Source organism: Crotalus tigris, unplaced genomic scaffold (assembly GCF_016545835.1).
Source record: "Crotalus tigris isolate CLP2741 ecotype Arizona unplaced genomic scaffold, ASM1654583v1 scf7180000019068.10715455, whole genome shotgun sequence".
In the NCBI taxonomy this organism is placed as follows: domain Eukaryota; kingdom Metazoa; phylum Chordata; class Lepidosauria; order Squamata; family Viperidae; genus Crotalus; species Crotalus tigris.
The window spans coordinates 5,434,719-5,449,769 of record NW_024097358.1 but is presented as its reverse complement, the minus strand read 5'-3'; the positions used below and the strand labels follow the sequence as shown (position 1 = coordinate 5,449,769).

Below are 15,051 nucleotides of genomic sequence, written 5' to 3'. Positions count from 1 at the left end.
GATTTTTGCCATCTCACATTAGTTTGTAGCCTTGGGACTTCCTGATTATCTCCTATCCAAATCGGAGCCTAGCACTTTGAGATCAACCAAAGCTGGCTGGATGGTGCTTAGCTGTGCTTCAAGTATTGTAACTATTGCAGAGAACACTGGAAATTTGGTTACTCTAAAGGGACCAAGAGATAAAACTAGGGCGAAGCTCAATTTTGGAAAGTAAGACTACTTTCTGTTTATTTACAGGCTCTTGACCTGCCCTTCAAAACATGATGTTTCCTGTGATGGCTCATAAAGAACAATAAATTTAAAGCATCACCATGTGGATACGGCTGAAGGTTTACCAGAATGCTAAAGATTATACAAAACAAAAATGGAAGAATTCTTTTATTACCCCAAATATCTAGTTTGTATTTTTTAGAGGCTTAAAACCCAATTTTTATACGAGATATTTTCATTGCTAATCAGGGACCGTGAGTAAAAAATTCTCCTGGCACTTTGGAGAAAAATCACAAAGAGGAGAACTCACCACAAGCTGTGTTCTTTCTTGAAAAAGAACACTCCGTTAGCTCTGCTCATTAAAAGATTCCAAGGGCAGGTGAAGGTTTTCATATGAAGACTTCATGGTGAAGCAAAGATTAAAAATCCAGAAATTTAGAGACCTCCATCTTCCTTTAGGGGATAAAATAGCTAAAGTAACTACTTTAAACAAACTCCTTTAAACTGAAAAGACAAGTTATTAGAATTAAGCCTAGACAATTGTGTTCTTACCTAATATTATCCTCAAGATCTTCATAGATCAAGGTTTTGAATAAGTCTTTTCAAGATCAAATGGAACATCTTCCAGCTATACAACACAACTAAAATTTATAATCCATTTATCCTGAGAAGCTTCTAGGTAGGTATTGCATTATCAGTTTTCTATATAACAATTTGTTGATTCAACAAGTATTTTTATTTTAAGTGGTTGTACCCCCAAAAATTCAATGTCAAAGACTTATTAAAGCTTATATCATAATGTAGTTACTCTTTAAGCTGCCGTAGGCTTCTGTGGGCTTTGTTGCCTTTGATATTTTTCAAGAAAAAAAGACAATTCTGTGTAACTAGCTGTCATTTTTATCTCTTCAAACTGAGACTTTATTTACAGGACTGGTGGGATCATTCCACTTCCTTGCTTTGAATCTCCATCACATAAGCTTATGAAATAGAAAATGAAAATCAGATCAAATCAAAACTTTTATTATGCCCTTTGGGTCAGAGAACCCTACAATAAAAGTACATAAACCTCAAGACATTTAAATTCTTTACTAATATATACGAATTGAAAGCACCTACAATGCTTCAGTGCATCCCATACCTGGGGATAATTTGCTTGTTGATGGTTTAGATGTAAGCTTTATGGTTCGCAGAATTTAAAGCTTTTTTCTTCCAGTGGGTGTTGTTACTGTACAAATAAAATGTGGGTCAGCCAAATTGGAACAATGAATTAGGAGTTCCTCGAGTTTCATCCCTTTCAAACTCCTACTTGACCGAAGAGTTGCAGCTGCAGAATCAGGCCTCACATTCCTTAAAACAACATGTCAGTTGTGGGAATAGGCGTTCCTGTCTCTTGTCTCTACCCCAATCAGTCCCTTGCTAATGAGGTGATTCATCTCCGCGGGAGTGTCCCACTGATGTAGCTGAAGTAACATCCATGGTATTGGAGAACAGGGATTAACAATGAACCCACCTCACTGTGGGAACACACACTTCCACGTTCATCTCACTTAGCTAGCAAATATTTCGAAGGCTGTTATTCCGGTGCTAGACACTCCCGTTAATTTTGATCAAAACCTTTTGCCCTACCTACAGCAATTTCATGCCAGTTTAGAAGGGTTGGTACCACTTTGTAATGTTTTAACACATTTGCAATATTGCATCCAATATTTTGGTTGCCACTATATAAAAAAGATGTTGGGACTCCATAAAGAGTGCAGAGAAGAGCAACAAAGATGATTAGGGGACTGGAGGCTAAAATATACGGAGAACATTTGCAGAAATTGGATATGTCTAGTTTAAGGAAAAGAAGGCCTAGGGGTGATATGATAGCAGTCTTCCAATATTTGAGGGGCTGTCTCAAAAAAGAGGGGGTCCACCTTATTCTCCAAAGCACCTGAAGGCAGAACAAGAAGCAACGGATGGAAACAAATCAAGGAGGACCAACATAGAAATAAGGAGAAATTTCCTGAATTAGAACAATGAATCAGTGGAACAGCTTGCCTTCAGAGGTTGTCCATGCTCCATCCCTGGAGATCTTCAAGGAGATTGCACATCCACTTGTCTGAAATGGTGTAGGGTCTCCTGATCGAGCAGGGACTTGAAGACCTACAAGGTCCCTTCCAACTCCGTTATGCTGGTTAGGAATTCTAGGAGTTGGAAGTCCACAAGTCTTATAGTTGCAAAGTTTAGACACCAAGGTTTGAACCATTGAAAGTTGAAGAACTGCCAGTTTAAAGGCAAACAGACCTGGATCTGCCAGAGAGAGGCAAAATGGTGATGGCAAGATTTAAATTTGTAAGGTGGAAAATTAAATGGATGCTCTCCTCCTTCGCACTTTTCCTTTCGGCGGCCTTCAAACCCAGAGATTTTATTCACAATCCATGCTAATTTTTTTTTAAATCCTGTCTTATTAAACATACAGCTAGGGAAAGTTACATGTGTTTTTCCATTTTGGGGGCAGCTCTTGGTTCTTCTTTTTATTTGAGACATCTATGGATTGGTTAGAAGCATGAGAAGGACCCAGAAACAAACTAGGGAGTCGTTGTTAATCAGATAATGTATAAACTCAGATTTGGAGAAGGCAGGCTAGTTTACTTCTCTACCATCACAGAGTGAGCTTGTCAGAAAAGTGACTTAAGAAGGTTCTGCTAACCTGATTCTTTGGTAATGTTGTTTAACACACCAGACATATGACACAGCACTTTCACAATTTGGATTATCTTGAAAGCATGACATAAAATACATACCTGAAGACCATCTTCGTGGGGAATAGGATAATGCCAACAGTAACAAGATGCAAAATCTGTGAATAATTTTCTTTTTATACTGAAATGAAAAATTAATGCTGCTGACATGAAATACACTTGTTGTATACTTGTTATTTTCTTTGTATATTGCCATGAGATGGTCTTGCCAACCACCGGGAGGTGATAGAGTGCCATAAAAACCACTCAATTTGTTGAAAATTCACAAAGTTTAGGTCAAGTGAAAAAAAGAAACCCCTCCATGCCCACAAACTAATTAAAGGCTATGCTAAAGCCAAAGAATTAACAAAGAACCTGCAGTTACTTTCTAAGACAAACCAAAATCCTGATTGGATAATGATAGTGTTGCTCTCAGATTCATAACTTTTGCAATAATCATGAGAAAAATCCCTTCACTATGGGAAACTACATTAAACTGGAGCAGTTGGGAACCACCCATCTCAAGTTCATTTCTATAGATGTAATAACAATTGTTAGAATCGCATGAATCCAGAGTTTTTTGACTGGATGCTTCCTTGAAATCCAGCACCTTTGGCTAAATATATACTAGCTTGTTGCTGTCAGTTCAAAAAAAAAAAAAAAAACCACTTTGTGGATTAAAAAAATGACTGAGGAATTACTGATTTGTTCTTGACAACTTACAACCGTTCGTTTAGTGACCGTTCAAGTTACAACAGCACTGGAAAAACTGACTTGCGACCGGTTTTTCACATGACAGCTTCAGCATCCCCATGGTCACGTGATCAAAATTTAGACTCTTGGCAACTGACGCGTATTTATGACGGTTGCAGTGTCCCGAGGTCATGTGATCCCCTTTTGTGACCTTCACACCAGCAAAGTCAATGGGGAGGGCAGATTTACTTTACAAACGTGTTACTAACTTAACTGCAGTGATTCACTTAACAGTGGCAAGAAAAGTCATAAAATGAGGCAAAACTCACTTAACAACTGTCTTGCTTAGCAACAGAAATTTTGGGCTCAGTTGTGGTCATAAGTCAAGGAGTACCTGTGTTCTTACTTAAATGGAAATAGTCAGCGCAGTCCCCGTCTCTCATGCAGGATGGGAACAAAGCTCCTACAAATGATAAGCAAGTCCCAGCCTACTTTGGTGCTACCTGCCAGATAAATCTTTCTGTAAAACCAGCTGCTTCAAATTGGCAGATTTTCTCAGCGTTGGGAGATGGAAAGTTCACAAACACAGTAGAGGGAAATTTGCAGAAGAGTCAGCTGTCTCCATCTTGTGGACAGCGATAGTAACCCCGTTACTTGGCTGCAGTGCTGATCTCTATGCAATGATTGTGACGCTTTTCAGTTGTCTATAGCAGGGGTCCCCAACCCCTGGTCTGTGGACTGGTACAGGGCTGCAGCATGCCAACAACCGGTCCGCACAAACAAGCAAAGCCTCATCTGTGGGATGCAGGCAGCACGCAAACCCATCCCTCTCCGGTCCGCGGAAAAACTTTTCTCCATGGAACCGGTCTCTGGTATCCAAAAGGTTGGGGACCTCTGGTCTATAGGTATCATTTGTTTTCATGGTTTTGATTACTGTGATATTGTTTGCCACCCTGAATCGATCCGATTAAGATGGACGGCTATAGAAATTGAGTCTGTCTGTTTGTCTACCTAAAAAAAGAAGTAATAAGTCACCAAAAAAAGAGATGCTGTCAGCTTTCGGGGGGGGGGGGAGGTTGACAGTTGCTACGTTTGGCCCACGAAGTATTTGCTTTATTTTTATATAAATAAAATGTAAAAATGACATTGGACCGCACACTAATCTTGAGTGTAAAAATAGATTAGTTCCCTGCAACACAATTCAATATTATCCCGCGCCATATAAAGGAAAACACACACACACACCAACACATACATACAGAGAGGCAAAACTACAACAATAAAGCCAGCTATCTAAGAGGCTGAACTCACACGTAGGTATTCATAACTAGACTGTTAATGTAACAGCCCAAATACAAAAGAAATAAACAAAAACACTCATAACACCATCACAACAGGCTTTCTCCACACCTTTCATTTAAATATATTTAAGTATCTCTTCTCGGAGAGTTTTCCGATGTTGAGGACTAATCAAAGTTGATCTGTGGGCTGTCAAAGCCACTGTCTTGTTGACAATCCATCACCCTGTGTATATGTCTCCTTGATTGTAGCGAATGATAGTTTTTTCCTGCTGCAGAACACAGCACAGCGTTGTTCGGATGGGCCCTAGCAGGACCTACGGCGTCCAAGTGTGCAAACTTGGGAATACAACTTGAACTCACAGTCAGTTGGCTTTCAGTGCAGTTTATGTTTTGATTCTTGGCAAGTTCCTTCTCGTTACGTCCGCCCAGACGCTGTGAGAAACCAGAAGCCTCTTCTTTGACCTGGGAACGGGTGTTGGTCGTGGGAAGCGCTGAATGGGAGTCTAGAGCCCCCCTGGAATATATTTTTTGACCAGGATGCTGAAAGCCGCCGCTACTGTTCACGTGAAGAGCTTCACTTAATAAGCTCCAGTCAGCAGAAGACTCTTCATCTCTTACTGGGGTTTCTTGAACTTCAAAGCCTGGGGTTCCCCCAGATTTTGCCTTCCACTGTCTAGTAGTCTGGCTACCAACCTCCGTTATTCTTGGCCTTTCGCTTAGGCACTTATACTTTTCGCCAGCGGTTCCAAAGTCAGAACCATCCCCGGCGGCGGGATGAAGACTTTGAAGCTTTCCTTGAGACGCGTAAGAGGAAGCATTCTGGAATGTTCCCACCCTACACGGTAGATCTTTGTTTCCCAGTTCTTCCTTGCTGAAAGCTTCTGCAGGGGCGGCACCAACTGAAGACTCGTCCAGTTGCTTAAAAGCTTTCCTGACCATCTGCGTTTGAGAAACTAGGCGCGACTCGCTCGCGGCATCAAGCTGTGGCTGCAAGCTACGAGGTGTGTGTTTTTTGCCCGTGTTTTCATCATGGGTTTGATTTTCCTTTGGGGTTGACTTAGAATGTTGTGTGTAACTCGCTTTAGATTCTTCAGCTTTGGAGCTTTGGGGTAGGACTGTAAGGCGACACGGAAAGCAAAAAGAAATTAAAACAGGCACATCCAAACTCCCTACAAATGAACTCAACATCCTCTAGGTGGTAAACATTACGTTCTCTCCTTATTAAAAAAAAAAAAAAGATGGCATGCCTGAACATTAGACATGGCAGTTTACCTGAGTGTGGGGTTTTATTTAGTGCTGAGTTCCGAACAGGAGTTTCTAATATTTTAGCCATTGTAGCAATCTTGCCAGCAGCGCAAATTATCTTCTTTTCAGCCCTGCAAAAGTAACACAATTTTTTTAAAAAAAATCTTTAAAAAGCCTATCTAGTCAACTAAGAATCCAAGCAAGAAAAGAAACTTTTGAACTTGCTTAAAATTTTGAAGAAAAAATTATTTTGGCTATACAGAGCTCCTTTTTAGCTTTATAGCCATTCAATTTTAGGGAATTTGTGACATGCTGGATGAACCCACGTGTCTGTATGAGGCAGAGAGAATGAACAAATAAATGAATATAAGAAGATTCTATCTGTTATCTTCTATGAAAAAAATAACAGATCTCTTTTCTTTTTCTGTCTCTGCAGTTCACCTGAAATTGTTGTATACGCTATACAAACAGAGCAATATAAACCAGGAAATCACACACACACAAAAAAACCCCAATCCACAAAAACACCTTGAGGTTTCCTATCCAAGGACTTTGCTGAGAGTTCTCTTCCCATCTAACATCATTTGAAATGCCTCACCCTTCGTGCTTGCCGTTATCCACCAGAAGCTGTTGAAGACAAATAAGATAATATTTGCGCATTTTTCGGGCAGTCTCCTGCCGTTCCCTTAAAACTTCAGCTTTTATAATTTCTGCTGCTCTCTCCTTACTTTCATGGATGTAACGAAGCATGTCACCTACGAACAAACAACACCAATTTATATTTAGTGAGGCACATAAACCATAGATTCGCAGTGGACAACGTTCACTGTATCTGTATAGTATTGATTTATACAAAGAATAAGGAACTGTACCGAAGTTCCTTATTCTTTGGTGAGAAGGCAAGGAACAGAGAAGGGGCTTATCCCATGTATGTAGACAGGATCAGAATTCCCCCCCCCCCTTTCTTCTAAGTTACTCACCCTTAGTACCACTATAAACACCAGTAGACACTCAACAAGACTTGAAATATGAAGACTAGTAGTAAATAACATATTAGAGCAGTAGTTCTCAATCTTTTTAATGCCGCGACCCCCAACTGGTCGTAAGTGGAGGACTACTCAACTGGTGCAGCACCGTTTGCAGAATGGGACTTTTGGCTGGCTCAGCAGGGCAGAGACAGCCTGGACAATTCCTATTGGCTTTTGAAAGCCAATAGAATTAGACTCTATTCAAGAGAGTCTATTCGATTGGCTTTCAAAAGCCAATAGAATAAAAGGGAGTAGCACAGCTAAGGAAAAGGGGGAAAAAATGGCGGACTGCGTTGTTTGGCGACCCCCGTGAAATGGTCGTTCGACCCCAAATGGGGTCCCGACCCACAGGTTGAGAACCACTGTATTAGAGGATTCCATACCATACATGGCAATGCAAAAAGAGAAGGTCAAAGAACACGAGGCAGATTCAGAAGAAGATGGAGAGACAACATCAAAGACGCACTACAACAAGGGTTGAAGCTGCCAGAAGAGCAAGAAGCAGAACTCGACACCCGAAGCAGTAAAAGAGGAATTAAAGAAGAGAAGAAGAGATCAGAATTTTCCCTCCGTCGTTAAGCTTAAAAACAAGGCTGAACCGATTATGGAATCCTCATCTTCTTTACCACTTACTTTTAATTTTGCTCACTGTTTTAAGATACTGGGAACGCATCTCTTCCAAAGCTTTTCCATTGCATGAACAGCAAGGTCTTGAGACACAGCCTTCTGAGGATGACCTGGAAGCACAAGAAATGGGATGCCCAAACTGAAAATGAAATTACAACTGCCGAGAGAAGTTTAGTATTATATTATAATGAAAGTTTATGGTGCTGGAGAAGACTCCTGCGAGTCCTTTGGACTGCAAGGCATTCAAACCGGTCAGTCCTAGAAGAGATCAACCGGGACTGCTCTTTAGAAGGCCAGATCCTGAAGTTGAAACTCAAGTACTTTGGCCACCTAATGAGAAGGAAGGACTCCCTGGAGAAGGGCCTAATGCTGGGAAAGATGGAGGGCAACAGAAGAAGAGGACGACAGAGAAGGAGGTGGCTGGATGGAGTCCCTGAAGCAGGAGGCGTGAGCTTAAATGGACTCCAGAAGATGGCAGAGGACAGGAAGGCCTGGAGGAACGTTGTCCATGGAGTCGCGGTGGGTCGGACACGACTTCGCAATTAACAACAAATAATAAAAGTTATTATTTCTCTCGTCATGTATGGGCTACCTGGGAGGAATGTTGACACATTTCAAATCATCAAGTTGGTTCTTCATTGCAGAATTTTCTTCCAAGAGGGCTTTCATAATTTTTTCATTCTCTAAAAAAAAAAAAAAAAAAGAGAGAGAGAGAGAGAGAGAGAGGAAAAACCCTTGAAGTGTTACATTTAATTTGGTGTTACATAATAACCCAGCAATTTTGTTTTTGTTATGATTTAGAATTCCAATTGATTGTTATTCTACTAGTGACCTTTTGGGTTACTCTTCTAGAAAGCTGTTACTCTTTGAACACAAAGGCTGTTACTCACAAAATTCACTGATATTAAAACATCGCAGTTATTCCAAGGTTCATAACGAATACAGGACAAAACAATTCTCTATTGGGTGTAATATGATAACTGGGGAAAATCATACAGAACTTAACATCAAAAGTATTAATAACATGACTCTGGCTTGGCCAATGGCAAATGTTCCCATCCTTGGAAAGAGTAATTAAAATCCTGGGAGAATGAGAGGTAATTATTTTTATAAAAGCTATTTAACAAGTCCGTTGAAAACCTAACTGCAAGTGATATAATTATTTTCTATAGTAAAGCATTAAGTTAAATTAACTACAAAGCTTTAAACAAATGTAGCGGAAGCTTATTTTACATGTCAACGTATTATTAGATCATAGAAACGTCAAGTTATTATATTGTGCTTATAAGAATAAGGGATAATGTTTATTTCACAGATGTGTTTTCAGAAGCCTGAAACCACATTAAGGATAACGGGGTTTCTATTTTTATATATTTAACTGGCATCAAACAAAGAATCCAATTAAGCGCATGCATGAGTGAACTAGTTATTCTTATTCAACATCAACATGTAAAAGGTAACAGACCTTGGGCTTGTTCAGACTTTGTTTTTTGTTCCTTCACAGCAAGCTGGAGATGCCTGCAAGCTTTGTCCAATTTCTTTTTCAAATCCTCACATTCTTTTTCCTTTTTTTCCAGCTGCTGTCGATAATGCTCAAAACAAATCTCGTCTTGCGACGACATATTTCTTTTTCTACATTTACAATCTGCACCAACAAATGTGAAAAGTTACTGGTTACTTTTTACTTGATCTATGTGTGGTGTTCGCTTCCTAACAATGAAGAATTAGTAGTGAATTTGGACTATTCTTCTCAAGGAATTCCAGTTGCAGAGTCTGTAATTCTAAGTTTACAGTTCACAAAGTCTCACCGTATATTTATGTAGTCTTTAGAAAATCACAGAAATGAAGACAATATTGTAAAGTTTAGCATTCACTGACACCCATCAGAAAACTGCCCTAGATTACAAGCTCAGTACCTAATGAAGGAGCACTCTAGATTTTACTTTATAAAGATGTCATCCAGCGTCTAACATACTGGATAATATTCACGGACCTCCCCAGCTGTAACTCTATAACCCAGTAACCTTATTTCCAGAGTATTCTTTCATATCTGTGCAATTCTCTATCTAAACCAGAGATGTCCAATCTTGGCAATTCTAAGACTTGTGAACTTCGACTCCCAGAATTCCCTGGCCAGTTGCCAAGGTTAGCCCTGCTCTCAACTGTCTCTCTACCTATTGGCTAGCACAGCTGAATGCGACTAGGAAAAACTGAATGTATGTGCTAGGTAAAATAGAATCAAGCAAGACTCCAATTAAAGCGAGGAAATGGATGCAACGTAATACCAAGATCTCTTTCAGTCTCCTCCAAAGGTGGATGTTTCCTTAGTATCCGCTGTAGTTCGACTTGCTGACCAATGTTATACGCGGAAGGCCTGAATTTGTCTCCAGGCTCCCCTTCACCGTTCTGCATGCAAGAGTCATCCGAATCTTTGAAAACGGAGCCCAGATGTTCGTGTTTCTAGAAAGGAGCATACAGACAGAAATTTTACACGAACAGGCAGCAATTCAGAACCAACTCTTCAAATCAATCTTGCGTTCCAAGGGAAAAAAAAAATCCAACTTGCTTATCACATTCAAAGCAGAGAAGACGCTAGTTTTCTTCCCAATAAAGGACAAAAGTGGGATATATATACATCTGACACAGCTAAACCTAATAACTACTCCTTCATTTTTCTTTGCGAGGCAAAGAGCAGCTCAGGTCTAATGTATTCAGTTGTGACATGTCAGTAGTCACAATAAAAAATGGGGGGAGTGGAATGCAAAGACAATGTATGGAACCCAGTGACATCAGGGGTACCAGTCTCAGCAGAGAATCTAGAACAGGGGTAGGCAACCTTGGCTCTTTTATGACTCGTGGACTTCAACTCCCAGAATTCCTGAGCCAGCCATGCTGAGGGGAAAAGGAAAGGTTTCCAAGCTGAGCCATGCTGGCTCGTGGAGTTGAAGTCCACGAGTCATAAAAGAGCCAAGGTTGCCTAGAACCTTAAAACTTGTTGCAGTTCATCAACTGATGTGCTCTTGGTTGTAAATTTGTTGTGTATTTTTTGTCACTTTTAATTTGCTTTGTTATTGCCTTTCCAAGGGAATTCTTAATTGTTGGCTTTGAAACTTAATAAAGGTGCTATTAAAAAGAAAAGATTTGCAAATATACAGATTCTTCTGCTTTGAATATATTTTTGTATTATATTGATATGGTGCATATAGTTTTTTTTACTTTCATAAAGCGACAGTCCCGTTTTTCCTAGTTCTGCTCTGCTAAAAAGTGGAAAACAAAGGACCATAAGCAAAGGATAAAATCAAAATACGAATCATATAAGGCCACGTTAATGTTACCTGGTTCCACTTTTTCGTTGCTTTTCCAAGAATGGCACTGACCGTGCTTCGGTAGGCTTTCTGCAAACAAAATGCCAGTTTGTCTTTGAACTGGCGATTGATCTGAAGAGGGGGAGACGCGCTCCACTTAGTTTCCCAAGTACCTTCACAACTTGCACACTGGACCAAATCCTTGTGGAGGTCATCTAAGAGAAGTTCTACCTGAACGAGAATCCTGTCCTCGTAGTGATGGACTTCGTTTTGAAGTCTCTTGGCTTCCTGAACTGCCCATTCCTGTTGCTTCCGGACAAGGCACGTCTTCAGCTCGGCTTCTTTTTGGTCCAGCAATTCTTTCTTTTGGTTTTCAAAGTCTTCTTTGGCTTTTGCAAACATCTCGCCGAGTTTAACTTTCTGGTCCTGTAAAAGGGCATGGCGCTCTTTTTCGTTCTGGTCTTGCAGGCTGAGCATCTCCCCTTCCTTTTCTTTAATCCACTGAGAATGAGCTTTCGCAAGCTCTGCTTCGATAAGCGAGGGGATCTCGTCTTGCTTCAGCTCCAGCTCCCTTCGAAGGGACAGCGCCTTCTCTTCAAGTTCGTTGATCCTTCTCTGGGCTTTATCGCTGTTCTCGAGCTGCTTCTTCCATCTCTCTTCAGCAGCTGAGACCTAAAGAGGCCACACAGAAGTCTGTCAGTTAATGCCTGAAATGCAGGGCGTCTCCACATTTGGCAAACTTTAAGACCTGTGGACTTCGACTCCCAGAATTCCACAGCCAGCCATGGTCATGAATTGAAGTCCACAAGTCTTAAAGTTGCAAGTTTGGAGACCCCTGGATTATGACAGAAGAGGCATAGCTGCTAGTAATACAGCAGTATTTTAAGCAGGTTAACTTGTTAAGCACGGAAACATATTGCTTAATCTGTTTCCTATCAGAGTTAAGAACGGTTTGGATTACTGCAAGGGGAGAAACATAATGGAAATTAGTATTTTAATAAGTAGGGGAAAGGTTGTCCACAAAGTTGACAAGTTTGGAGGACATCCCCCCCCCCCGCCATAATGCCTAAAGATTTCTCTGGATGCTTTCACATGGATTGGGAGAGGTATACCTCAGCTTGAAATTAACACAGGAGGGTAGCTGTCCAGGACAGCCAGACTTCTCTCTTTTCTCCTCCAGCCTATTTTATTTGTGATCCTAGTGGTTAGTACTGGTGTTACCGTAGTTAACTATTAAACCCTGGTCCTAGTTGGAAACAAATCAAAAGCTGGTACTTTTAATGAAGGTGGGGGGAGAAAGGTTGTGGCTGCACAGTTGAAGACAAGAATAAAGGACTCTCTAAATCAAATAGCTATTATTAACAAGTGCAGACAGCTTTACCATCTACACTAGTTATTTGACAAACACCATTTCCAAGGGGGTCTTAAAATCTCTGAAATTAGATGCCGCAAGCCAAACTTGCTCAAACTCATTTTAAAACTATATAATGCAGAAGATGGCAGTCAGAGATACACAGGCAATCTTGCTGGGCTGCTATAGGCTTCAATAGCTATCTCTTTGGGATGTTTAAGCAGATACCCAGGCATCTGTCCAATCCAATCAACTGACTTTCATAGTTTTTCAGGCCAATGTAGTAAAGTACAAAACTGTCACATTGTCCACACTTGGTCGCTTCGTCATGACGACGAAATCCGTTCTCCGCTACCTTTTCTGCTGTGCTGATCTCCGATTCCTTTTCCCATTTTTCTTTGGCTGCCTTCAAGTGGTTTTTGTACTCCTCCAGATCGGTAAGTTCTTGCAGCCACAAGGCACGAGCCTTCGTCAGAGCTGCTTCCACCTAGTTAAGTAAGTAAAGTTAATAGTAAGCAAAGGTCAAGACGCCATTTCTGCCCGAAAAACAAAGCAAAACAAAACATGAAAGTCCAGTGTCAGCTCTCTTTCAATTAACTGCATGTGTAAAACTGTTGCTTTGATTAAGATAAGTCCATGCCAGTTTTTCCTGGGACCAAGTTTGCAATATCAAATCTTAAAAGGCTTAGAAAACAGACTCCTTGCTCTAGGTTTCATTCTAAGTGAAAATCAAAGCACAAATACTGAGGCTGACCTTGAAAATTAGAACTTTTTAAAAAGGTATATTAATGGAAGTATGTATTATCAGTCATCCTCAACCATTAAAGGATCAAAATTCAGGCAACTGGACCAGTAATTTATGACAGCTGCAGTAACCCCGGGGGCCAGGTGATTGCCATTTGCTGCCTTCCCAGACTGCTTCTGACAAGCAAAGTCAATGGAGGAAGATGGATTCACTTAACAACTGCAGTGATTTGTTTAACAACCGCCATGCCTAGCAATGAAAATTCTGGTCCCAGTTATGGCTGTGAAGTCAAGGACTATCAACATCCAGCTCAAGAATCCAAATAAAACTCCAGGTTCATTCTGTTTCCAAAACCTTACAGTTTATTGAATACGCGACATGGTAATGTCGAAGCAAAACTCCCTCTGAGGTTCCCAGACACTGGTTCATAGAATTAAACAAGGATTTCCCCAGACAACCCCCCCAACCTCTCATGTAGTCCATGTAAATAATTTGACTTTGTTATGGGAACTGTCTGCTTCATCTCCGCACCTGCTGCGGTGTCCTTGGAAGGGTTTCAGGCTCTCCCAGTCTTCAGCGGAATCGTAGACGTTTCGTTTTTCCATCTAACCCATTCTAAAGCATCACCTCCTCTGCCTCACTCTAATGGCAAGTTGAAACGAAGAGGCAGGTAACTGCCAAAGTTTCATTCTTGACAAGGACTACCCGTAGTCGTTTTCTAGATTCAGCCCTAAAGCAATTATTTACTCCAAATCACGTTGATTGCACATGTTTGGGTTTTATCTTGTACCCTCATAAAAATAAAGCCGCCTGTCACCTGGGTGGCAATGCTCTCGTGGTAGCTCGCTTCCTGCTCCCTCAACGACCTTTCCTTTGCTTTCAGAGCCTCCCTCAACGACAACGTTTGTTCCTCTACCGCCCCGGCAATCACTTGGCACAGAGTTTCATCCGTTTGGCTGCCGTGATCTTTGAGTTCCACCGTGGTCCTCTTGGTCTCTTCCAAAGCCTGGGCTAATCTTTGTTGCCATTCTTTTTCAACTTCCTGACAAGCCTGCTCTTGGGCCTGTGGGGAAGAGAAGACTGTGTTAAACAAAAGTTAAATTTCATATGGAAAATCTTTGGGGGAGGGAAAAACCTAAATAAAGCCAAAGCTTGGAGTCTTCTTTTTTTCTCTCTCTCTAGCAAGCAGAAAGAAGAGGAGCTGGATGTTGAATTTGCACAGGGATGGATTAAGGTGTTTTTTTTAGAGAACACTTGCAAAAATTAAATATCAAAGAATCCCGAGCTTCCTTAAAATCAGAAGGATATACATTTTATATTAGAATGGGCTGAATTATCTGTGCCATTGAAAAAGTTGTTTCTTGCTATGCTTTTAAGACCCAGGGGAAAAGGTCTTCAAGAACTGGGGAATTTCTTCATAATCCCACCCAGCCAGTCTCTGTGAAACTACGCATGGAGGCTCTCACTTGTATAATAGCAGAAACTCCAACATACCTCTTTCTGTGCTTTCTCCCAAATGTTTTTGGCAAGTTCCACTTCTTTGTCAAGACGCTGCCTTATGTCAGCTTCGCTTTCCTTCTGCCACTGGTTCTTTGTTAGTTCCACGACATTCTTGTGTGTTTCTTCTAGTTCGTTCCTTAGTCTGTTCAAAGAATCTTCCTTTTCCACCAGTAACTGTTAGCGTTCAGAGTAGATGTTAGGGCATCATTCAGATAAGAGATTGTGTTGATTAAAGAGGTAAAAAGTGAAGGTGTCTTGTAGTTCCCCTGATTGCACAAATTTCTTTTCGCATATGCTAACGTACTACCTCTTACTCAAAAGCA

At 40.8% G+C, this 15,051-nt stretch overlaps 1 protein-coding gene across 2 annotated transcripts in view; it reads right to left on the bottom strand.

Annotated features, from left to right (window-relative positions):
* Nucleotides 1-4,717: 4,717 nt before the first annotated feature.
* CEP152 (centrosomal protein 152) overlaps nucleotides 4,718-15,051 on the bottom strand; it is a 33,153-nt gene continuing 22,819 nt past the window's right edge. For both annotated transcript variants that reach the window (XM_039359264.1, XM_039359263.1), the window contains 11 exons: nucleotides 14,723-14,902; nucleotides 14,046-14,291; nucleotides 12,839-12,970; nucleotides 11,163-11,804; nucleotides 10,113-10,287; nucleotides 9,293-9,472; nucleotides 8,420-8,510; nucleotides 7,834-7,937; nucleotides 6,771-6,927; nucleotides 6,200-6,303; nucleotides 4,718-6,042 (listed from right to left, as the gene is read on the bottom strand). In XM_039359264.1, coding sequence (XP_039215198.1) covers nucleotides 5,093-6,042; nucleotides 6,200-6,303; nucleotides 6,771-6,927; nucleotides 7,834-7,937; nucleotides 8,420-8,510; nucleotides 9,293-9,472; nucleotides 10,113-10,287; nucleotides 11,163-11,804; nucleotides 12,839-12,970; nucleotides 14,046-14,291; nucleotides 14,723-14,902 — 2,961 coding nt within the window. In that variant the 3' untranslated portion in view covers nucleotides 4,718-5,092. The remainder of the gene's footprint in view (nucleotides 6,043-6,199; nucleotides 6,304-6,770; nucleotides 6,928-7,833; nucleotides 7,938-8,419; nucleotides 8,511-9,292; nucleotides 9,473-10,112; nucleotides 10,288-11,162; nucleotides 11,805-12,838; nucleotides 12,971-14,045; nucleotides 14,292-14,722; nucleotides 14,903-15,051) is intronic.